This window comes from Empidonax traillii, unplaced genomic scaffold (genome assembly GCF_003031625.1).
Source record: "Empidonax traillii isolate 1590-97213 ecotype Southwest subspecies unplaced genomic scaffold, ASM303162v1 scaffold591:size1139884, whole genome shotgun sequence".
NCBI lineage: Eukaryota > Metazoa > Chordata > Aves > Passeriformes > Tyrannidae > Empidonax > Empidonax traillii.
The window spans coordinates 301,533-326,591 of record NW_020955784.1 but is presented as its reverse complement, the minus strand read 5'-3'; the positions used below and the strand labels follow the sequence as shown (position 1 = coordinate 326,591).

The window sequence follows — 25,059 nt, the reverse complement described above, 5'->3', positions numbered from 1 at the left end:
TAATAAGGAATGCACCACCTCTGCAAGAACATAGCATATATATATCATATACATAATCCTAAATATCAGCATGCATTAAGTTAACTGTAGAAGCTTTATGCATCACCCCTCCCGTCTAGAAGAAGCTACAGAACAAGAAAAGCCATTAACATTTTAATGAGTATCAGATGGCAGGGCCCTAAGCTTTAAGAATTTGGCCTCCAGGGGTTGTGCAAGATGCAAAGGGAGGATGGAGTCACTGAAAGAAACTTCTGGGGGATGAGCAGCATGGGGAGCAGCCTGCTACAACTCACAGCGATCTGAAACACACTGCATGCACTCTGGGAGAGAGGGGAGCTTAATGAAGTGCCAGCTCAGGCAAAAGGGTAAAACTGCAGAAATTCGAGCACATCTTTCTACCTTTGGAGATTGCAACCTTCTGAATCCCAGAGTCTTTCAGGACTTGACCAAGAGAGTGTGCAAGTGCTGTGGGGAAACAAATAGCACACAGGCTCTTCTGACTCTGCTTAAAGCAGAATCTTTCCCCCTATCATGGAGAGCAAAGGCTTGCACTGAAGCTCAATGCAAAGCACTGGTGCCGATCAGCAGGACAAATGCTTTGCAAGGACATCAAGCAAGGATGCTTCATTGACCCAGTGTCTTCACAAAATTCCACTGTGATGTGAGAATCCAAGAAAAGTTTTACTAACCTCAGGGAGTCTGAGGGAACCAACAGTAGTTTCAGACATGCAGCAGTAAAGCATCTATCTCAGAAGATTTCTCAGGGAATACTCTAAGACATGTTTTGCCAGCACCTCAGAATCTCAGGCATCTGCTGTTGAAATCCTACAAGTCTGTTTGCTTTAGCCTTAGAACTAGTACATCAGCTTTTTTAAGAACTTCATACCAAGAGGCAGAGATAAACTGGATTGTCAAATAACCTTCAGAGAGTGTTCACTATCACTATGCTGTTTCCTTAGCACAGCTTCCCTGTCCTCATATTCCAATCACTGATTCATCCATTCAATCTTTGCTCAAATAACAGTCTCAGTCAGACTAGAAAAGCACGGTGGGAATGCTTCCTAGGAAAATCTGTATGAACACGTGGCCTTGCAGAAGAATAAAAAATAGTTCTAACATACAAATAATCCAGGAAAAGTTCAAGACTATACAGCTCCTAGACTTCCCAAATCCTTTTCCTTCTGTTCCACTGAGGCTATCCTTACCCTCCCCCCAGAGTACTCTCATGTTCACCCAAGATCACAGGGAACATGAAGCTTACATCAGTTGAAGATTTTTTAGTTTTATTTCTTAGAAGGATTTTTGTCATTTTAGATTCACTTATTAACCAAAAAACTGCTAAAGGAATTAATTATATAGCACATTTTAACATATACATATATCTTGGGCATTTTAAAACAGCTGAAAATTTAGGAAGACACATTTAAGAGTTTCCCTGTTGACCTTTCCTGAGTGCCTATGAACTAGGACTACCTAAGTGGCGAATGACACTGCTTGGTACAGGCACCCACAGTTACCTACAAAGAGTCAGAAGGATCCTGCCTGGAGGGATTGATCCCACCTCTGGGTGCAACACCTCACCACTCACAAAACACAGCTGGCCACTGCAGTCTGGAAGCACATCCAAGTCCAGCCATGAGATACACCCACCATGTCATGAGGCTTCAAATATCATACACTGGCCAAATGGTTAGCAAGTAGGAGAAAGGGAAATATTATCATTTTATTACAAGGAAAATGGAAGTACTCTCTTTATTCAAAACCTTTTCTTCCTCCTGTGATGAGAGGTTAAAATAGAAAAAGCTATTCCTGTACACAGAACATCAAATGAATTTATATTTGTGCTTTTAAGCTCTTAAGGAAACAGAATGGCCAGAACTGAAAGCAATTAGTGCACTGAACCAGACAGCTAGAACAACAAAAAACACAGAACAATGATCTCTTATTTCCCAAGTTCAGATGTCACCATCACACTTTCCTATTCATGCAGCATACTGCATTTTGAAAAGTAGGGCTGTTTTTCTCTGCCTGAAAGGAATACAAAGAGTTCCTATTTTTTTTTTCCTACGTTCTCTTGGGTAGTGAGAAAACAGGACAAACCTGTGGCAGGCTAAGAATCTGACATACTGAAATGTAGGTTCAAAATACAAAAGCTAAGAAGTTAAAATACTGTAAATCCCAAAAACCTTATGTGACATTTTCCTTACAGCATCCCAAATGGTGTATGTTCTCCCTTTTTATTTGGAGAACTGTGAGACAACCATGAAATGACCAAACAGCAAAAAGCAGCATTAGTTATCTCTGTCACAGCCCCCCAGCACCACACTGCACGGTGCATTTTCCATTTGAAGAGTCAAGTCATAATAATAATCACAATAACTGTGATATGATTAAGCAGAGGGAAGCAGTATCAGTCACCTTCTGCAATGAAGGACAGAGAAGACAAAATGATGCAATAAAATGGGCAAATCACACTGAACCTTGGATATAGGAAAGCAATTGCTCTCTGCCACCTGCATTAGTCCAACTCATCACTGGAGAAAATACTTCCCTGTGCAGTAACTTCTAATGACACACACACATCTACCCAACCATAAATGTTCACACCATCTGTTCTCGTTACAGTTGAGTTCTCAAGCCAACTTCCAAGTCAGGCTGACAAGAGTTCACATGGCTCTGATCCACCAGCTCTTTTGCAGCTAGTTATTCATTTGCAATGAGAATTACTAAACCAACAGAGGGTTTCTTTTTGTATGAGGTCTGTCACAGACAGCACCCAACTCAGCCAAACTCAGTAGCCAAAATACTGCATCAATTAATGCTCACGTATTTCTAAAATCTTATAACTAATCTGTTTCTTCTGTCTCTCAGATGTGGGTTTTTTCCCCAGTTTTCTTCTCTTAAAAGGTTTTGCAAATGTGCATAAAATTATATGGTTCACAGAAATTTTTCAACAATTGCCTGGAGACTCATTACGCTTCATCAATTATATTATCAGATAAAGATGGAATTAAAAGCACCAAACAAATAAAGGAAATATGCTATAGGCCACTAACTATTCTTCAGTCACAAAGGGTCAATGTGAAGTTAAACTGTAAAGGAAAAAAGGTTCCCCGTTACGCTATTTATTTTCTTGAATATTCAATTACATCCCTCATTTATTTACAAGGTTATGCAACCATGATTGCTCCCACCCCTTCCATCACAGCTCAGAGAGCATTTTGTGCATATCCACTGCATGTAAGGAGGCAAAAATAGCTGACAGTTGCTCTAATTTGGTAACACAGATTCACTGTTTCTGGATCAGTGGGTCAAAAGGCTGCTTAAAGGTGACCCACCAGCCCCTGAACTTCTTGTAGAACTGGAAAGTTCACCAGGTCACAGGAAAAAAAATATGTTTTCGCTCTATCACAATACAGGACAACATAAGCAGCAAACATTACAAGCAAATGATAAACCCATTTAGTTTCCACAACATGACAGTTTCTCCCAGTATTGTTTTCTGAATTTATCTGTGCAGATGACAAATGGACTGATTCTTCTTCCAGAAGTAAAACTAGAAATACTAGCACTCTGCCTCTTGCTAATCCCAGGTGAAAAGGAGATAAGAATAAGGAAGTGGACTTCTAACCTATATGCAGTCTTTTCTTAGGACAGAAAGGAGCTACATATTTTTCAACTTCTTTTTTTTTCCCTAGGCATTTCAGAGAGCTTCGGAAAAGAAATCAACATTATGACAGATACACATTTAAAACTAGGATGTAAAGCACTTTTTAAATTGAGGAATCAAGCAGGTTCTCAGAAAGGCAGAACTACAGTCAAGTGTTATTTTATTACTGTATTTCCACCACCAGCTCTCCTTTGCTCTTGTGTTCCTCCCCATCTAGAACCAGGGGCAAATCCATGAAATACAGGAAAAAGTGTTCTACAGGACACAGATCGTAACTTCTGAGTCAGAAAAACCCTAGAAACCCAGTTTCCTAGACTATGTCATAGGATAGTATAGAATCAAACAAATTAACACTGGAGCTTACCATTTCGAGACAAATCAAGTTCCACCAGCTGCATGAAATTTGCTATTTCAGGAGGGAGCCGCTGGATTTCATTATCACTAAGTCCCAGTTTCCGTAACTTCACAAGCTGGAAGAAAGGCTGAAAGAAAAAATTACACATCAGAAAATATTCACATAACTCACATATAAGCATCATATATGATGAGGAATAACTGGAAGCCATTTTTGAAATGTGAGCTAATTAAAGTTAGTGCTTGACATTAGTTATGCAGATCCCTTTCAGACTTGTATCAGAATAAATATTTTGTTTTAACTTTTGCATGCAAACAGACTGTAACCTGTGTTTTACCTAAAACGAAAATCTATGTTAAAAAAAAAAAAAAATCTATAAAGTTTGCCATTAAAGATCATTGCAGACAGACACTAGCAAAATCCAGAGTGCCTGCTTCAAAATCATTAATGGGGTGAGGTTACCCAGTAGCTTAATTAAAAGCATCCTAATTATACACCGGGGCTCATTAGGAAGTTAATGCAGAGGGACACTTCTAAAGAACGATCCAGAAAACTGACAAAGAGAGGCTGACAAGGTCTTCTTCACCGGTGAGCGCCAAAACCAACTAGGTTACAGAGCCAGCCTCCCTCAGGAAGACTTCCTTTCCAGCCTCATATACACCACCTGCTCCATGGCCCAGTTTCAGAAGGACTAATGAAAGTTGGGCAGGATACACACAATTTCAGGTCTTCCTCGCTTGAGGAAAAACCCAGCTCAGCTCTGTCTCTACAGCGAGGACACAGGGACAAAATGCAGACAGGATGACAATTTTCCCAGAGCCCCAGCTATGGGGTCAGAGGGTCTGGAAGCCTCCAAGACTAAACAACAACCTAAGAAAGCTGGCCAAGCTGAAAGTAAGGTCAACCCCAGGCACTGGGAGCAGCTGGTGATTGAAAAGACAAAAATGGTCATTAAAACCTATTGAGATGGAGGCATCCCTAGGGAAGTTGCGGAGCTCTTATTAAAGGTTTCCTCTCTTCCAGGCAGGTCTTTGAAGGAGAGTGACTGCAAGGGGTGAGGATTTGTGCAGAATTAAATGGCTTTACATGCAAGTTGTCTTGAACAAAACTGAACAGACTCCTCAAATTTTGAGTGAGTTTTGTGCCTCTTGGAGTGCACAGGGATTTCCACCCAGCAGTCAGAACCCATGCATCTCACCCACTCGTGGCATGTGTGCATTCCTGTGTCCCCACGGTTTTGCCACACAGGGTAACTGGAAGATACTAGTAAGTTTGGGCTATCTGCTCGCATTTAATCCCCTGCAATCCCTTCTTGGAAATCAGCACCTTTTTTTAGCTTTTATTTTATATAGGTGCTGGAGTGTGTGATCTAAATGTCACTCAGTTGTAACTCAGACTGACAGAAAAAGGGGCAGTAAGACAGGCACCTTACTAGGACACAAGGTAGAAGCAGAGTGTCATGAATCTATTATAAAGCAGGTTTTCAATCTTAGTTTGAGTGTCTTGTGGTCAAGATCATAAATCAGGCTTTAAGTGCATTTTGCACTTCAGCACCAATCTTTCAATATACACTGTGGTTCCCTGTCACAGAAAAATAAAACACAACTGAAACTAATGTGTTTTCCCTCAAAAACATGGGTTCCTTTTAGGGGATAAAAAGGACAGAGTTTTAGAAAGTTTATAAACACTCAGCAGTAAAAGATGCACCAGACCTGAATATGAAACTTCAAAGGCATTTTTTAATCAGAAGGGCACTCCCCCCCCCCAAAAGTGTTTGATAACACAGTTGAAATTGTAAGAGGAAGATATAAGAAACCTTTACAACTCTATGTTTTTAGATCCCAAAACAACATATATTCCCATTAAAATAGCCACAAATGCTTTTTAATCCTTTATTGTCCTCAAAAGATCCCTAGCTGCATTTTCATATCATTACCATTCCTATCTTTAAACAAATGTAGCCCTTTTGATAAATATTTATTAATATGACTAAACCAAGAAGCCATCAGAAGCTTAAAAAAGCACTTAAAGACACTTTTATGAAAACACATAGCAGGGGTACACTCCGCAGAAGAGATCCAAATCTGTTCCAGCACTCCAAAACAAATACTTGCCAAAACGTGTTCCTCAATTCAGTGTGTAGCTCCTAAACTATATGACAGTTATAAATATTGATGTTCTACTACAAATCTCCTAAGCAACAGTTGTCCCTGCCAGAGATATTCAATGGCAGGTGAGTAAAGACAGAAGGAACATGGTTAAAAGACAGAACACTCATCAAAAGCCTATTAAGAGTTGGATATCCCCAGGAAGGTTTGAGCGCCCTCACAGCACCATGTGTCAATGCTGTATATATTCATTAAATGTGCAGAGCATATTTGCAAGAAGAACTATTACACAATATTTAAAAAGGCATTCCTGTTTAACTATTTAAAAGAAAAATTAACTGGGATTTAATTCCCAGTTTGCATAACAATTTCTAATGAATTACACCATTTCCTAGATAAAATCAGAAACTGCAGTTACATGAATGGAATTTCTTTTAATTCCTCATTTGTTTTTTCCTTTAAACTACAGGACTCAATTACTCTTGCATGTTTAGTGCATCTACCTGCATTTCAGTTACTACTCTTCCTTTATCTAAAGCACATGATTAGTGCTCTGAAGCTCTGCTGGTGAGGAAAGCACCTCCTTTCAGCCATGTATGTTCTACCTTTCAAAAAGACCACAGGGAACAAAGAGAATTAAAAGCTTATTGAATAGTTCAACAAATGTAAACACAGATACGTGTGTGCGCATAAATATCTTCAATTTCTTAAATACATGCCACTCAGAAACACGTTCCTAATGTAACGTACCCGACACAGTTCTGCCTCTATCTGAAAAGCTCTAACACAATCCAAGGTCCAATGGGGTTATTGGCCAGAGCAGCACATCCACCCAGCATGCTCTAATAGCAGGTTTTGACTGCAGACCCAACGTCTCTACAAGTATCTTGGCAACACTTTTAATGCTGCTTAGTTTAGCCAGCCTAATTAATAGTGCTTCAATGAGACAAGTAATTCCATGAGCATAAGCACTGAAGAAGCCTACAACTTGCTATTTAGTAACAATTCCCAACCCTCAATTGAAGCTTTTCCTGCTATCAAAGAATAGCTTTCCACTATATGGATTTTCTAAGAACAAACATCCTGAACAGATCCCTTCTCTCCCTGGAAAATTAACCAAGTCTCTCTCACCCAGACGCATATTTTTAAAAAAACTTCATTCTGACAAAATTGGGTTGATGTCAGCCAACGGAATTAAAAAAAGTAAGAGATAAGTGCATGACTCATTGAAAAGTATAAACAGACTGTGTGATCGCACAATCCTCATTTTTTATACCTTTTTTTTTAAGAATACCACTACAACTGACACTCAATTCTAGAAAAAAAAAAAAAAAGTGAAGCAAATTAAACCAAACTAGGATTAATAAATACTTTCTCCTGTAAAAGGGGCCAAAACAATGTATCTCTGTGTTTCTTTCAATGGTTCACTCCTGCAAAAAAAAAAAAACGTTCATGCCTGAGAATCTTCCCTGAATGCTTCAGCACCTTACCAGATGGGAATAAAAGAAATGATAAATGGAAATAGTTGATGACAAAAGACAGTTGAAATAAAACACACAGGAGGGCACGAAGACCTATTTGCAGCTAATACTGTTTAAGGGGAGGAGCAATATCTCCCTGCTAGAGCCCTTTCAGTGTTACAGACGTCACACTCCAAGCCCATTTGGCACAGGTAGCATAACTAAATGTTTACTGTGTTAAGCAAAACATTTCCATAAAAAGGCTACTACTTGCAGCAAAGAGAATTAAAATTAGAAACTTTATGAAATCCACTGCCTAATTTCCATGATGGGCCAGCATGAGAGCAGAAATTAGAACAAGATGGAAAGGAGGAAGAAAACTGCAAATGAACTTGTTTCGTGGTTACATTCCCACAGGACAGAATGAGGGGTTTTTTTACAGGCACTTGAGCTGTTGCTGACTAGATTAAAAATCTGTAAGCACTTGCTCTTATGTCAAGTTTGCCTTAGACACCAATATGGATTTTCCACATATGCATGCTGCCTCAGCTTTTAAGGTTTCTTCAGGCAATTACAGTATTATATTCAAAAAGGAATTAAGTAAGCTATTAAGACACAGTATATTACTAGGTTCTCTTTCTTAAATATATTTATATTTATTTCACCCATTTTGCAAATCTACAACTGACCAACTAAAGGTTATCTGTGCTTTAGAATTAAGAAGTGACCCAGTAATTTAAACATAGTTTAACTCCTAATTGCATTCTTGTTTCAGTTCTTGCTTCGGGCTCCGTTTCGTTCTCCTACATTGTAAACAAAAATTAATGGGGACACCCTTCACTTTATTTGTTCACTTCCAATCATCAGGTGTCCTCCTTCAGTCATCAGATAAGGGAAATTACAGTCAATCCCCCCCTCCCCCTCCCCCAGCTTTTCATATTGCCTCTTTAGGCAAACACAAGCAAAAGCAGCAATTTGATTATGATAAGCAAAGCAGTGAACAAGAGATAAAGCATCAAATCCATGAAAAGCATCAAATCCGTGAAATAACCTTGCAAGGGACTTGGGACTTTGCTGGGGAGGTGGAGAGCATTGTCAGCCATGTTGCAAGGTTATTTCACAGATTTGATGTTTTATCTCTTGTTCACTGCTTTGCTTACCATAATCAAATTGCTGCTTCTGCAGAGGGCCCCTAGAAGTTAGTGTTTTGCCTGCACCATTGCACAGCTTCAATGAGAACAGGGGGAGGCCAACATCTCTTCAGGTGAACATGCTGCTTGGTGGTCAGGACACCATCAGGAGAACGAGGACTAAATCCCATAATGAAGTAGCAGCACTGAATTCAAGCATCCTGCTTCCTTGGGATAGGTTTGATAACCAGGCTCTGGCACAAGCATACATGCACATTCCCCCTGTCTGTCTGAAGGGCAAAGGCAGAGAGGGAAGGGAGAGCTTTTCCTCATTCCTCCCCACCCCATCTCTGCAGAAGTCACTGACAGAACGGTCTTCAGAAGACCATCAATTGGGGTCACTCAGTGCTAAGGATTCCAAGAGGGTAGGACACTCAATGCCCTACACTAACCAACTGGTGGGATTTCAAACATCACTTCTACTCTGGTCAGCCAGTGGACACAGTCTGGAGCTAAAAAGAGCCACAGCCACGCTTATACTCTCAGCGAGCTGCAATACACACTGCACTCCACATAAGCCTCAGGGCACCCCCAGCCAAAATCCACAACTAACTTGTAAGCAAAAAACTCTTTCTAGGATGCAATTCTGTACATTGTCTTAAAATCCATCCTTGAGATTCCTGCCAGTAGCACAGATGGGAGCACTGAGGAAACCCAGCAAGAGCACAGAAAACAGACACCTTCCCCTAGAAGCACATTCAAACCAGCTGCGTAATGAAATGCTGAGGAATCTGAATCCTACTTTGGATTCATGAAGTGTGAAAGGAACTCTCAGCAGACTCAAGTGAAGCCTAGCATGGCCATTATCAGCTTGGCATCTCCCACAAAGCCTGCTAGCAACACCAGGATCCCTCAAGTCACTCCACCTGCTTTCACCTCTGAGCAAGGACAGCTGGCAAGGGCAAGAGGGTTTCACAAATACAGATCCCATATGATCTTTTGGGCCAAACGTACTTTAATTTTCAAATAAAGTACCACATGAGATACTGAAACGATTTCTGAGGGCAGGGGTCAACTCACAGTGCAGCACAGCAGAGTCATCCTGCAACTGATGACTCTGCATCAAAGAAGCAGCTAATGGATTTCCTCTCCAGCCATGAGGAGACACAGCAGCAGCTGCTGATGGACAACAGCACACAGACCTCTGTGCCCGCCTGCTCGGTGGGAAGCTGGCAAATAGACAACTGCTCCATGCAGCTGAGGTCTCTATTTCTGTCTTCACATACAACATGGGCAAACCCAGAACTGTTACAGGTACATGGCATGGTGAAATCTTGTTTCATTTGCCCAACCATGTCTGTAGAATATATTCAAGCTGTACTTTGGGCTTGCAGCATCCTAGTACCAACTCTGTCATTACAAATATTAATGAAAGACATAATGTAGGCAGACATTCCAGCAGGAGTCCATACAACACATGAATAAAATTACTAGAAATCACAACAAGAGGAAGTATTAATGAAAGATCATGGGCACATATCCTAAACAGAACCAAATGCTGTGACTGCTGTCTTCCCCACCGATGGATGCTTTAAAGCCCAAAAAAAAGCATCAGCCAGGCAAGAAGGGCTGTGGGAGAAAGATCTAGAGGAGACTGAGAAAGAAGTATAACCAATGCCTCACTGAAGCTGGCATTCTACACCTACCTGCTATGTTTCTGGCACCCTATTTTCAAAGCACCTGCCATTTTTCTGAACTACTGACAAGGATGGGCCAATTGCAGGTCCCAGTCTCAGTTGTTACCATCCATTTTAAAAAACAAATGGGGGACTATCCACTAGCTATCAAAAACCAATACACTGCAGCACTGAGTCAAAATGCTGTGCTACTGAGTGATGCATCGAGCAGGTTGCCTCATAATGTTTCCTGGCAGACAAGGACTTACTTTCTCTTTTATGCCAGTTAAGCAGAAGCAACAAAGGTTAAAGAGCACTCAGTGCCATAGCTGTTTCAGTACAGTGGTGAGAAGGACTACCTCTGCCTTTAAGAGGCCAGAATACATCTGCTACTATGAAATATGGATTCATTGCAGTTAAATGCATTTGCCATTTGGAGGGGAAAAAAAAAAAAAAAGAAAAGAACACAACTAAAGCCCACATTTAATCTCACTAATGAATTTTGAGGATGCGTTTTTCCAGTATACAACACTGTTGGCAAGAGGTAATGTCTTTTTTTAGACCAACTGATATAATTAGAAAATCAAATTTATTTTAGAGCTACTGATGTATAATCTCTGCCCACAAACCTTGTCTCATCCCTGTACATCATACAGAGAAGGGGATGCTACCAGTTTACTACAACAGTACATCCTTACAAAAATGTCCCTGAGATTTAGCATAACCATCTTTCTTACCAATCTCTTCCAACCAGAATCCTAAATATAACAAAGTTTGCTTTCTGAAGTCCAGTGTTGTGGTGCTGCTTATTGCCCTGTTCTCACCTCTCAGGACCATAAACTCCACCATCTCACAGTTACTACAGGCAAGGTGACCAAGGTCACCATAGCTACTACAACCCTCACCTTCACATCTCACCTGCCCTTTCTTGTTTGTATGTCTAATAGACGCATCTCTGTCCATTGACTCCTTATGCACCTGGTTTAGGAAGCCATCAATGCACTCCAGAAAACTCCTGGATTGCTTATGTCCTGCTGTGCTGACCTTCCAGCTGTTACAGTGGTTCAAGACACATGATGACTTGGGCCTGCAAACATAAGGCTTCTTCCAGTTATCTGCAGAAGGCATCATCTACTGCTTCATCCTGATCAAGCAGTTTACAGCAGACATCAAAAACAACGTCACCAACTAATTCCAACCTGCTCTCAACTGGCCCATCCCAAAGCAAAACTTCACATATCCCTGCTGCTCTCTCATACAAAGCGCAACTCCCCATCCTTGCCCATCCTTCTCAAAGAGCCTGTGTTCATCTGTTGCAGCACTCCAGCCACATGAGATATCTCACCACATCCCTCCGAATCCAAGGAGATCTATACACTTGAAAAAAGATGTTTGCAACTTAAGAAGCCATAAGCACAACTTTACAGAGAGATACAGTATATCATCATCATCATCATCTCTTTCCACAGCAGATTACTGGCCGTTGACCAAACAGGTGTCTTTCGGGTTTATGGTTGCATAAGGGGACAAACCATGGTAGAACAGTGAAATTCAATCCAAAATATGGAGTTTTTTTCCTGAGGAAGAGGTGTGGTATGGGAAGAAGAGAGGGACTTCTTAAGGAGCTTTCACGTTATTTTGGTAAGGTTAACAGCACTCTGGATTTCAAAACCACACATAACAGATACAGACAGTGCTGAAGGCCAAGCAGCAGAAGACCATCGGCATGTCTCAGAAAGAAAGTGCGTCACAGGAAGAGGCCAGGATTTGACCAGGTTTGTCAGGGAAGGGGTTTCGCATCAATCACATCAAATAACTCTACAGAGAAGCTTTAGAATGTAACACCAAGAAGTACAATTACAGATGGAAGATACAATTTGTAAGCTCAGAGAAATTTGTAAGATTCAGAGCTGCATTAGATTAGGTTTACAAACGCTACATAAAAATCATTTCCCAAATTAAAAAAAGAGTTCAGCAGATTTTTAAGCTAAACTAAGTGCATACAAAATTTTTATTTTTTTTTTTTTTGGCCACTGGAGTTTTCCAGAAACAACATCTGCAAAAAATCTCATGGGAAAGTGGTCATTATCCTTTCAGTTAAATAACTGAGCAGAAGCAAGACATAACAGCAGCAAAACAAGAGTTATAAGCTATTTCCACCACCCACCAATGCAAAGAATACTAGTGATTTAATACAAAGGCCAAAACATAATACTGCATCCAAAGCCTCTTATATTTTTATCTTTTTATCAGCAAAAAAAATATGCAGAGATTCAGTACTGTACTGCAAATTTCACGCACAGAGAAATTAAGTTGACAGGATGTATTTGCCCTTAAATTCCAAAGTACGTGAGTAGAAAACAACTAGAGACTTTCATCAACTACAGACTGATCTATAGAACTGAAAGCATTTTATTTTTATCTGATGCTTTTCATTGGAGAAGCTATTGAAACGCATCATGCAGAATGTGTTATTTTCTTTTATCAAAGCAATTTACCAGAAAGCCTACTCTCCAGTGAAGAATAGTTTTTGACGTGTAGCAAATGATATACTATACATTAGATCTCGAGTTGAAAAAGCCTTCAAGTTTTCATTCCTAAGGAAAATAAAAATGCTACAGGTTTTGAAAAAAAAACCCACAAATTACATTTTTAAGTCGCTCTATGCACACTGGCAATCACTTGCTATGTTTTTTTCCAGTGAAATCAGATACACTAAATATTCAACAGAAGGCACTTAGGATCCAATACAGGAAAAGGAATTATTTAAGCAAGTTAAGAGCCACACTTTATCACCAACTCTGTACATAGTCCATCCTTCTGAGACCAAAGGGTGAAGCTCTTTAATTTGTCTTGTAAAGCAGAAGTGGTGAGAAGCATGCTGACAGCTAGAAACTGCTGTTCTGTGGGAAACCAGCCACATCTGCTGAGAAAGGCTAGAGAGAGACCTCAGTATTGTGGAAAACCACCAGCAGCTTAATAGTACACAGTCTGCTCCTCCAGCACATCCCACCAGGCTGGCTTATCCTGCAGGAAGGGCAACAGCAGAGGAGGGAACCTGGAAGGCAGCAGAAAGGAAAGGGAAAGAGCAGAGTACAAAAAAATGAAATGTTTGCAAGGGTAGTCAAGAACCCAGCACAGAAGGGACAGGAGAGGAAGCAAAACATCAGAAACAGAAGGCAGACAGAGCTATTTAGGCTGGAGGAAGTAAGGAAGATGCAGGAACACCAAGGACAGGAGAGGATGGGAAAGTATGAACATGCAGGGCAAGGAGTATGAGACACCAGTGGTAACAACAGTAAAAGGTCGCTGTCAGAGACTTGTGCTGTCATAAGCACAAGTTTTCCATCACATAAGTGGGAAAGGGAGTGAATAAGGGACCCAGGGATCCAGCAGCACTGTTAAAGAGACCTTGCAAAAGAATCAGTTTATTGACATGGGAAACCAAAAGAATGCCTGTGCAGTAGCAAAATTATACAAAACATTTGTAAGTTACTGTACAAATACAAATTACCTTGTATTCTTGAAAGGCTGACAGGTACAGCTTAGAGAAAAGAGGTATTTGTAGGAAAAAGGGGGGGGTCACAGAAACTGAATTCTTTTCCTAGTCCACATATGCATTAATGTACAACAAAGCAAACATGGGAAGGAGTGGAAACAATAGGGGCAAAGACATCGATCTCCCTCTGCTTCTCAAACACTTCAGGTGTTTTCCAGATGGACCCTTCCTACCCCTCTCCCCTTAGAAAAAGGTGAATAATTCTACCATACATTTTGGTCAGCCAACAGAACAAAAATAAAACCAATGAAGTAATTCCTTCAAAATAATTCAAGTGTATTTAATGTTTCTCTTCAGGATCCTTCCAACGATTCTCATAACATGCAATGCAACAACAGTGCTGGGTCTTTCTGCTTCTCATTTCTCATAAAGATGCTACAGCAATTCTCTAAGTTGTCATCTGTCTTTTGAGGGGATTTTTACGTGTGTTTGTTCTGTTGGGTTTTTTTCAGTAACACCCTAACATATGCCATCTATTAGCCTCTGTTTAAGGCCTCTGAATAAGAGAGGTTTAAAGTATGCTAGCAAAGACGACTACTGTACCTCAACATGGAGATTTTAGGCTGTATTAGAGTGTATTCTTTTACTGGTGTATTGGATCAAACCAACCAAAGAACACCTTTTATTGCTACTTGATAGAAAAAGGAGCAGGCAGGAACAGGGGAAAAGAGGGGAAGCATGTGCATCCAACACAAGATGCCTCATCAACTTTCCCTCAGAAAGCTTTATATTTGAAGGGATGAAAAAGTGCAAGTGGAAGGAAAGCGAATGTCTAGAGATAAGGCTATCACCACTGTCTCTAACTTGTAGCCACGGCAAAGCTGGTAAAAGAACTCAGCAATTCTGCTTGATTTCAGAGAAGCATTACAAGACCTCCTGCCTGCAGTAATAGACCTTTCAGACCTCAGCTGCCCACACTGGCAAAATAATGTCTGAACTACCTGTGTGCAAAATGAAGATCTGAGCAGCAGAGTTGGGGGTTTCCTCCTCCATCCAACTATGGCAACTTCTGCTGCAAGTCACAGAGTCTACAAGGCTGTTCACTATTCCAAGGTGAGGCTTTACAGCAGTGATTTCCTAAGGAGGATCACAACCATCTCAGTGACATGAACGCCTTATCGGTTTTAAGGGATTATATTATGGCATCAGCACAGCCCAAGATGACTCACCAGGAATCGGCACATGAACTTCAGGACTTCCTCAAGCACAGGAAAACACCTAACTAACCAGCCAGTGAGTTACACAAGTCTCCTGATTTGCTTAGGCCTCAACTGAGCCCAAACACTTCTTGATTTTGTGTTACTGCCTTTATGCACATAGAGAAGAAACTTAATGGGAGTACGGTCAGACTAGTATAATGAATTACACTAAATTAAAAGCATAACGACCACTAAGATCTACGCTGATCTAACAGTTTGTTAATTACACACCCTACTGATTTTCCTCGTGTTTTGCTTACCACAGGTATGGTCTATTCCAGCTTTTTGCACTTATTTCCAATTCTGTATCTGTACTTTGTATTGACACTATCCTTTTAATACAAGCGAAATGAACAGTGTACCCTTGTAGCTACCTTCCACTGAGAGATCTTCTACTATTCTCCTGAACCAGATTTCTATAACAGAACTTTTAGAACTACTGGCTGGTAGGGAAGTTGAACGGGGCTTTTCTCATCAGTTTCCACTTTCAACAGACTAGTTTCACATCCAGGATTGTAGCCATACTTTTGTATCTGAACATTCTGCAGCATCAACACTGAGATGATACTGCTATATTTCATTTATCAGAAATCATTAATAAGGAACTGACAAGGAAAGTTCATAGGTTCGTGCATAATAAAAATGCCTCCCTGCATTGCTGACAAGGCACAAAGTGCTTAGGGCAGACACTATAAGTATGTTTCTGTGGTTGTATTTCATCAGGTTCTTCCTAGTCCAGCTAGAAACCCACAAACATATTCCTAGAGTATATTTAGGCACTTCTGTAACACGACCTATGGACATTAAAAAAAAAAAAAAAAAAAGATAAACAAAACTTCTAACTTCAATTTTTGCTTGATTCCACTTCAATGCCAAGGAGCCTGGGTTGGTTTTGGTTTTTTTAACCCCCTCAGCTATTCCTTACAGTTATGGGTCTTAATACGCAGTCACACATTAGTAATGGGAAGAAGTGGTCTTTTTAACCACCATAGGACAAAGAAAAGGGCTATTTCATGTATTACAGTTCAAGGAAAAAAGGAGCCACAACAAATCATTGCACTCTGTTAAAGAAATTAATACACCACCATGAACAGACATCATCATTTACACTTGCACACAACAACCAGAGAGCCATAGGTTTCAACTGGATTTCATCACAAGCGCATTCAATACCCCTGCAATAAGACATGTACAAGCCTGAGAGCCAACACTAAGAAGAAAAGTCTAGTACAAAGAGACTCCTGAGTCTGGTCTGTGCACAAAGCCAGCAAAAACTGCTGGAAGTAAAAATAGCACCCACACACAGGCTATGTAAACCAGTTTTGCTCTACTTCAGAAGGATAAAGAGCTCAGTCACAACTCGATGAAAACTAGCACCTAGGTTTTTCAAAAGAAGAAGTCAAATTTAATATGTCAGAACAACTGAACATCTTTACTACTGTCTACAGGAAAACCTAGCCACCCTGATTACCCTTACTACACAGAGCAAAAAAGAGTTTAGTGAGTGCACTGAATTTCAAAAAGGGAAAAGTAAGAATGTTTAAGTCTGGGTATGAACAGAGGAACTTTGATTCAGGAGGAAACAAAGGTGCTTTTGAAAATTTTTCTGACTAGTGAGTTCAGCTTCTTGTATTCCAAGTTATTACGAGTACACACATTTTTAACACACAGCTGCCAGGTAACACATCCCCTTTAGTGTCAGACTCTACCAACCACAGCTCACAAACAGTTCTGAGGTGTCCAAAGTTTAAAGAAGAAACATGGAAAAAAGCCCATGGTTCATCAAGTCAGAAGTAGGGCATGCCTCCCACTCCACTGCATCTGTGGAGTGGAACAATGCCTCACTGGAATCACTCTAGCAAAACCAGCAATTGCCACCTGGAGAGGCACAACGGCAGGTATCACTTCGATGTCTCAAAACCGTGTTGAATTTAAAGCGAATTCACCTTTGACAATACTACCAATAAAACAGCACGCACAAAAATCAGGCTACATCTTTCAAATGAGAAGCAAAACACTGACAACTGTGCGGGACTTACACCGAGACACAGAAAAGGTTTATATGTCTCCCGTATTTTGCATGACGACGTTTCCGGCAGAAGAAGGCAGAAACGGGAACGTTCTTACTTGTTGGAGGGTTTTGGTTTTCCCATGTACAGAGCAGATACTATCTATCGCACGGGGAAAAAGGGGAGGGTTGAATACCCTCCAAGGTCTCGTAATTCCGATGACGTGAATGTTAATCACAACATATACTCATGTCCTGTGACTCCGGTATTAACCCCCTGCCCTCAAACTGGACCTTTCCTACTGCAAGACGCGGGTCTTCAGGTTTTGCTCATGAAAGCTCATTTACCACGGAAGCAGGGAAACGCAAAATGCTAGTGCGAAACTCTAGCTCTTTTTTTACCTCCTAGGGTTGCCACCACAGACCGGCGGCCCCGGGAGCCCCGCACCGCAGCCCCGGTGCGGGCGCGGTGCCGCCGCCTCTGGCAGGCGCTGCCCCGGGAGCCCGGCGGGCACCTGCCGGGCCGGCTCACCTGGACCCCGCCCGGGGCGCCGGCGGGACCGGGGCCGCCCCTCCGCTCCCGTTCGCGCTCACCTTGGGCAGCTCGCGGAGCTGGTTGGCGTCCAGCAGGAGCTCCTCCAGGCTGCGGCTGTAGCGGTAGATCTCTTCGGGCACTGCGGCCAGCGAGCAGTGCCGCTTGTCGATGGACTCCACATGGCGGTTGCACCGCCACAGGGGGATGCAGTGGAACATCGCCCCGCCGCCGGGGATCGCGGGGCGGGCGCCGCCGCTCTCCGCCGCCCCCTCCTCGCCACCGGCCGCGGGAGGTGCCGCCCGCTCCGCCGCCGCGCAGCGCGGGTCCCGCCGAGCCCGCGGCCGCAACCCGCATCCAGCGCGCCGCCGCCGGCGGCGGGAAGCGGCTCCAGGCGAGCGCGGCGGCCCCGGGAGAACAATGGGCGGGAGCCGGAGCGGGGCGGGACCGGGGGCGCCCCCCTAGTGCCTCTCGCCGGGCCGCTGCCCTCCCCGCAGGGACATCGCGGGGCGCCGAGCGCAGCGCTGCCGGCGGACGCCGCGCATTCCCGCGCCTGACCCGGAACACGGGCGGCCGCTCCCCCTCCCCTCCTCCCCCGTCCCGGCTGACATCAGCGGGGCCGGGCCCTGCCGCCCTGCCCCGCCCCGGGCCCGGACCCGGCCCGCCGCTCGCACACCGCCCCGCTCCCGCCCCGGCGCCGCCTCGTCCCGGGCAGCCGGGGGCGAGCGCCCGCACAACTTTCTGCCGAGGAAAAAGACGCTCCGGCACGGAGCTCCCTCGGCTGGAAGCGTACAGCACTGTCCGGCAGCGGGAGCTCCGCACGGTGCCGCTGCGCCCGGGGGGCTCGGGGGTCCCGGGGCTCCCCCGGCAGCGACCGGGCTGGCGGCCGCCTCGGGCGGGCTCTGCCATCGCCGCGGGGTCTGCTGTGGCACCGGTCGTGTCACACGGTCCGTGTCTGCCATCGCCGCGGGGTCGTGTCACACGGTCCGGAATGGCCGGGAGCGCCGGGGAGCGGTTTGGGACACTCATTTTACCGACTTTGGGACATGCCGATACTTACCTGAGGCGTCCGGGAACACCGAGCGGGAGCGTGCGCAGAGTGCGCTCACAGTTCCTTCGCAGTTGTTGGAACATAACACTGTCTGGAAAGTAACACAATAAAATGTATGGAACTCTCTCTAGGTACCTTGGTCATGGATAATGTTTTTCTTCTCAATTTACTATCCTCAAGGCTTTCTGAAATAAGTTTGGTTTTTTTTAAATCCACTTTCAAAAGGCCTGATTGTAAGGTCAGAAGGGTTACCAAAGACAAAGAGCCTTCCAGCAGCCCTCTGCCCGTGTCTGTTGCCTCTGGGCTCCGGCAGTCCCACTCCAAACTCCTGTGAGTGGGGTGATGTGCTCCAGAGCTCCGACGGCAAAACACAGTCTCAAAGCATCTTGTCTTTCTGGTTGCATAATAGCAATTTTGTAATCTACACAGTGACACAAAATACTTTTGAAAACAGGCAGTTAACATCAGAGCTGCTCTTGAAATACTACTAATTTCTTGCATAACTATAATGGGATGCAGATATAGGAATAGGAAAGAGAGGAGGTTTATTGTAATCGTCTCTGTTCTTCAATCCCTGCACGGTACTGACAATCTTACAAAGTTGCAATGTATTTATTGTTGGGTTCTTCTTAAATCAGCAGATAAATCTTGTGAGCTACACTTGTTTAATTTCTGTGGGAATTGGAGTGACCTACCTTTTTTTGGTTTTAAAGAGGACTTACAAAACAGGAAACTTTTAAAATATTACTGTTTTCTTCTAAATACCTTAAAAAAAAATCCATCAGAACCAATAGTTTCTTCCTTCCCTCAACATGTCCAGTAATTGCAAAAAAAAGCATTCACAAATGTGTTGGTGTGTGCTCAGTAACAGGGTGGGCATGCACAAGCACCCTCAGGCCTTCCCAGCCCCATAGCAGGAGATTAGATAACTACAAGGCAGGAGAAAATCAAACTAACATACTGTGCATTGGCACAGAGCTTGGCAAAGTCAAGGATCCGGGAAGCCGCCCAGGAGATCTTAGAGGTGGAGATGAGGAGGACCATGTCCATCACACTTAGTGGATCCCAGCCAGTGGCCAGCCAGACACCGCAGATGCACTTCCTCCAGCTGTTGGTGAGGCTGGTCCTCCCTGACAGCAGGCAGAGGGGCCAGGTTCAGAAAATCAAGCTTCCCATGGCAGCTCCAACCCAAGATCTGAGAATGAAGGTGTTGAATCAGATACAGGGATAATGGAACCTCAGCAGAGACAAACTGAGCAAATATTGATGCAAATTTGAGGCTCAAACTGTTCACAAGCCTCTGAGACCAACCAAGATTTGCTACCAAGATCGATTGCTTTGACTAAATTCAGTGATCTTCGTGCCTTTATTCCCAGGGAACCCTCTGAAGAAGTGAGACTATGGGGAGCCATGCAGTGGGGCACATGAACAACGGAGGGCTGCAACTGACTGCAGTATAAATAGGACATGCAGCCCTATATAGGATTACATCATGGGGATGGGTTGACATCAAAGCATTTGAAGCTGGAGAACAATGTGATTTGCTTAACTGGTAAACAGAAGGATGGACATATTGACTCCTCACGTCCAGCTCCAAAAAACAGACGTGTAAGTGGGGCCTCAGGACCTCCTGTACCTCTTCTGCTCAGCTGGAAGCATTCACATTGTCCCATAGCTGAGTCCGACACCAGTCAAGAGCTCTAACAGTAGCCTCGGTGGGAGGGATCTCATGCCAGCTGACGATGCTCTCTGTCCCACTGTCTTCTGTGCTGTCTGAGAGAAATGCCCAGCATGCCCTTGAGACAGAGAGGGCTTCAGATCCCAGCACACTGATCTATCTTGGAGGCTTGTAAACAGCTTGAGCCTTTCTTGCATGACACAGACACAAAGTTTGACATGAAGTGTCACTTCTACAGATGCTGTCTTGTTTCTCATGACTAGGCCTCACTTTGACAAGTCTAGACAGTAACAGGACGGTGATTGACTATTGGATAAGTCTGTGTACTTCAATGAAGAATGAGTCAAACTATTTGCATGTTTCTTGTGAGTGTCCACAAGTCCAGGGGACAGAATGATTGAAAGAGAGCTTAATACTTATTTATGACATCTGCCTTCACCAGCTGGCACTCAATATAAGAATAAAGATCCTCTTCCCCTTCTCTGAGGTGGACAGCTACTATCATTAGGATCTTTAATAAAATCCTTGGGAGCTTCAGACATCAAATCAGTGCTAGTGGCCCTGGCCCACTGCACAGTTGAAGATCCCTTTCCTAAGCAAAGAAGGGACCAATTCTATATCCTATGTGGCAAGAAGAGTGCCCTCATATTGGGGCAAGTTTTGGTGGTAGAGGTCCTTGAAAAGGGCTGGGAAAAGAGAACTGTGATTCAATGGAGTAACTAGAAGCCGCGACCAGGCATGCATGAGAAGTTGTGAGCAAGCAGAGGAGGACAGCAAGTTGCCAGGATTCATACTAACACACAGCCTTCTCATTTGGGCAACTGTGTCCCCCAGGGGTAGAAGTATTACCCTCTCTGACAGCAGCAGTTCTGCTGCATTACACATTTCCATGGCAAGCCAAGGTGTGGCTCACGTGCAGAAGGAATTAAGGACTGCTGCTCTCCCAGTTCTGCGGGGGATTACCTGGCTCCAGCTGCCTCTTGATAAGAGAGGTAAAGCCACTATCTCTTTTGCAAGAGTAGTGAATAAGTGGGGGGAGCAGATTTGTGCTTCTTTCCCAGCAGACTGTTTTCTTCAGCCTTGGGCAGGCAAGGTCAGACTTCTTTGTTTCAGAGGGGAACAGATGAAGTCTGCTCTTGCTGTGATACCATAGTTCACATATCTTCCTGCCATTTGCACTCTGACTAGGCAATCCCCATTAGCTTTTGTGACAGTCACTGTTGCCCCCCCTCCATTAAACGGCATTCAGGTGCTTATAAACAAAGGTTGTAGCCCGGTTATTTGCAGGACATACACAGCAGGAGATGAGCAAGCTGTCCTGCACAGGATTGCCAGTGGAGCTGTGTTGTGTGCAAGAGATCACTCTGCTTAACAGGTCAGTGCTTGCAGGGCTCTCTGTAGGGAATGACAGCAGGGGTACCAGTTATACATACAGTCACTTCAGAGTTGAAACTTGGGAGACAGATCATGACCAAAAAATAAATGTCTTATAGTCTATCAAAAAAAGAGCCATCCTTTCGTCACTACCATCCTGGTCTGGGAACACAGCCAAGAACTTCAGTGTTGAAAAATCTCAATTCCTCTTGCTAGATACCATCATCCTGTGTGCTCCTGAACAAAAAATTAGGTCTATGTGACTTTTAAGGAATTCAGACAATGAAATGTGAAATACAGATAAGGCTGGACTGATCTCAGGAGTGTTCCTGAAAGTTATGGCTTGAAAGAAGCAAGAGCAAGGTCACCCTCCTCGGCACAGCTCAGACAGAATTGCTTTCTGGCTTGTCAAAAAGCAATTCAAGCAAACAACAAGTTTCAAATTGAGCATCTTACAAAATGACCCAAAGCAAGGATACCCATAGGTTTGTGTTAGTGCAGAGGAGGTGAGTGCTGCTACAAGGAAAGCAGTAATATTCAGAATAATTAGAATTTAATAGTAAAGTACATTGTGGGGTAGAGAGGAAACAAAGAGAATGGATGGAAATAGATTTTGCATCAGCATAGTTTAAGTAGCTCATAAGGCTTATAGTTCAAAATAAGGCTTATAGTTAAATTATTGCTAGGAAAAAATACAATAAACAATAATTGAAACAAACAAAAAAATAAAGCAGGCCAAGTTCCTGATGTTTCCTTTGCATTAAGGACTTCTTCCTTCCCTCAGTCAGATTTCCTAAGCGTTGTTAGAAAGAGATGCAGTTACAAAGCACAGAGAAGCCAGGGCAAAACAAGAAGACAGAAAGACCCAAGTACTATAGGTAATGGGACTAGTTTTGGAGATAATAATTTAACTAACACTGGATTGCTGCTGGAAGATTAGTTACCCAGCACTCTGAACAAATTAAACAGGAATACTACTGAACCTGCAGTAACTGTACTACAGCCCACAGAGCTGCTGAGAGCCAGCCCAGTAGGGTGCTAGAGGGAACTAGCAATTAGTTACTTCACTTAGCTCAGTTTTGCAGGCTAGGGATTCTGGTCTCATTTACTCTTCAGTTTTTATTTAAATTGTTTAGAAGGGAGCTGTAAAAGCAGCAGGTAGATGTGACTATAAAGTGTTCCCATATTCATTACAGAGCTACAAATACAGTTACAAATTATGGTTTAATCAGCACAGGTACCACATCTACAAAGCTTTTGTATGCCTGGAACAACTGATATAGAACCATATAATGTATTACTAGTACAAAGACACATCTAAGAGTGGCATGAATTATTATAGCCTTAATACCAAGCTGAAGCGGCACACACTCGTGGCAGTGCGTTTAACATATTCACTGTGGTTTTACAGCATTATAAATAGCAATCACTGTGAGCTGAAGCTGTAGCATCTCCTATTCTCTCCACTCCCACCACCAAACAAATCACTCATGTTAACGTCAGCTTTTATTTGAACACAATGAGCTGTAATCACATGAGGTATTACATTGATTTAATCCTACTTGCTTCAGTTTAGTTTGTAAGGAGTGGCTGGTCATATGTGGTTGCATTGTGTCTGACAGTTTCTTATTTCACACCAATTTTCAAGGGCTGACACCCCTCATCTTTGGCTGGAAGAGCAAAGAGATGGGTTCTGGCTAGTAAGGAAAAGAGATATTATGGTGGCTAGGATGGGTTTTTACTTTTCTTTCTTTTTTTCTCTCTCTATTGCTGGGCTGGTTGTCACAGCTGATGGATAGATTCTGGGCCCCAGCTGGTTCAATACAACCAGATATAACTTCTCACAGCAAATTTTGCTCCTCCAACCACCCTGAAGAGAACAAGTAGAGACATGAATTTAGGTCTGTGTTTATCTTTTCAAATCAGCATCATGATGTAACTAAATACGCCTTGACTGCACGTAGTTTGGTGTTCCGTTTCCCATGGCCAATGAAGACAACCACGCTGCTGGATTTGGCATGAAGTAAAAAGGGAGATACGAACATGAGACAGGTCATCCTGCGTGGGAGGCCCACCAGGGGATTTTGGTAGACATTAAGCTGCACCTTCATTTTGTGAAAACAATGAGACCCCCAGCTTTCCAGTGGGCTCTCACCACTGCAAGGGTCAGGAGGACCATCCTTGTTGGAGAAGATGGGCTGGATGCACCAGCACGAGGGCAGCATTAAGGAGCATCACTGTGTGTCAAGAACTCATATTAGGAGAACCCTTACAGCCTGTCATTTCATGGACTGACTGATGGACCTGGAGAATATTTTACTGATGGGAGGTAAAAGTAGCTAGCACCAGGGTTAATGTAAATTTTACAGCAATGAAAAATATTTTGACTGACTCATAATTTTTTCAAAACTTTTTTTTTTTTTTTGCATGTGGTTCCAAATTTTCTTCTTCCTCTCATCTTAGCTGGAAGGGAATTTATAGCTGTTAGAATAGTCAAATGAGGTATTATCAACAATTACACACACACACAATTTCACATTTAGTATTCATAAATGCAAATTTAATGCTGAGTCTACTGTTCACTAATTTCCTATATTGGCTCATATAAATGCCTTTTAATTAGATAGTTGTATTCCAATGGCTTTTACTGCAGAAGATGTTTTTATTCAAATTATAAAATACCACACTAGAAAGGTGTTACTGATCTTCAAGAAGAAGAATGAGAAAATTTCTGACATTTCTCCTCGGAGCAAGAGGAACTGAAAGACTGTGAAAGTTGCTTATTTAAGGAATCAGACCAAGGACAAATGAAATAAAACTGGAATTTATTTGGAATGCCAGACAGAAAAATTGTAGTAAGCAGCTGCACCAGGTAAAATATTTTTGTTGCTTTTAATCAAGTTACAGTAAGAATTGGCATTAAATGAATTGGCATCCAGTGAATTACCACGTCTGATGTAACCACTCACTGAGAATCACCGTTGTCTTCAGAATTAAATACCTTTGTGAAGAGATGTAATGCTGAGGACCAAAAAGGAAACTAGCAATTTAAGACATATATGCAACAGCTCGATCTTCTAAATGGCAAAAAATTTAGTTTAAGAAAGAGGTAACATTAAGAAATAAATAAAATTGAAAAAGCATGACTATATTGTTAGTAACAAAATGTCACAGCTTGTGTGGCCAGGTCACAGCATTTATTAACCAGCTACCCAGTTCTGTAAAGCCTGTGCTAAGTTGTCACAAATGATGGTTTTCA

The 25,059-nt window shown here is 42.8% G+C and overlaps 1 protein-coding gene across 1 annotated transcript in view; it reads right to left on the bottom strand.

Annotated features, from left to right (window-relative positions):
* LRRC1 (leucine rich repeat containing 1) overlaps window positions 1-17,952 on the bottom strand; it is a 68,019-nt gene extending 50,067 nt beyond the window's left edge. The window contains exons 1-2 of the mRNA XM_027898320.1: window positions 17,760-17,952; window positions 4,035-4,152 (exon numbers count right to left, since the gene is read on the bottom strand). Of these exons, the coding sequence (XP_027754121.1) occupies window positions 4,035-4,152; window positions 17,760-17,918 (277 nt within the window). The 5' untranslated portion in view covers window positions 17,919-17,952. The remainder of the gene's footprint in view (window positions 1-4,034; window positions 4,153-17,759) is intronic.
* Between the last annotated feature and the right edge of the window lie 7,107 nt (window positions 17,953-25,059).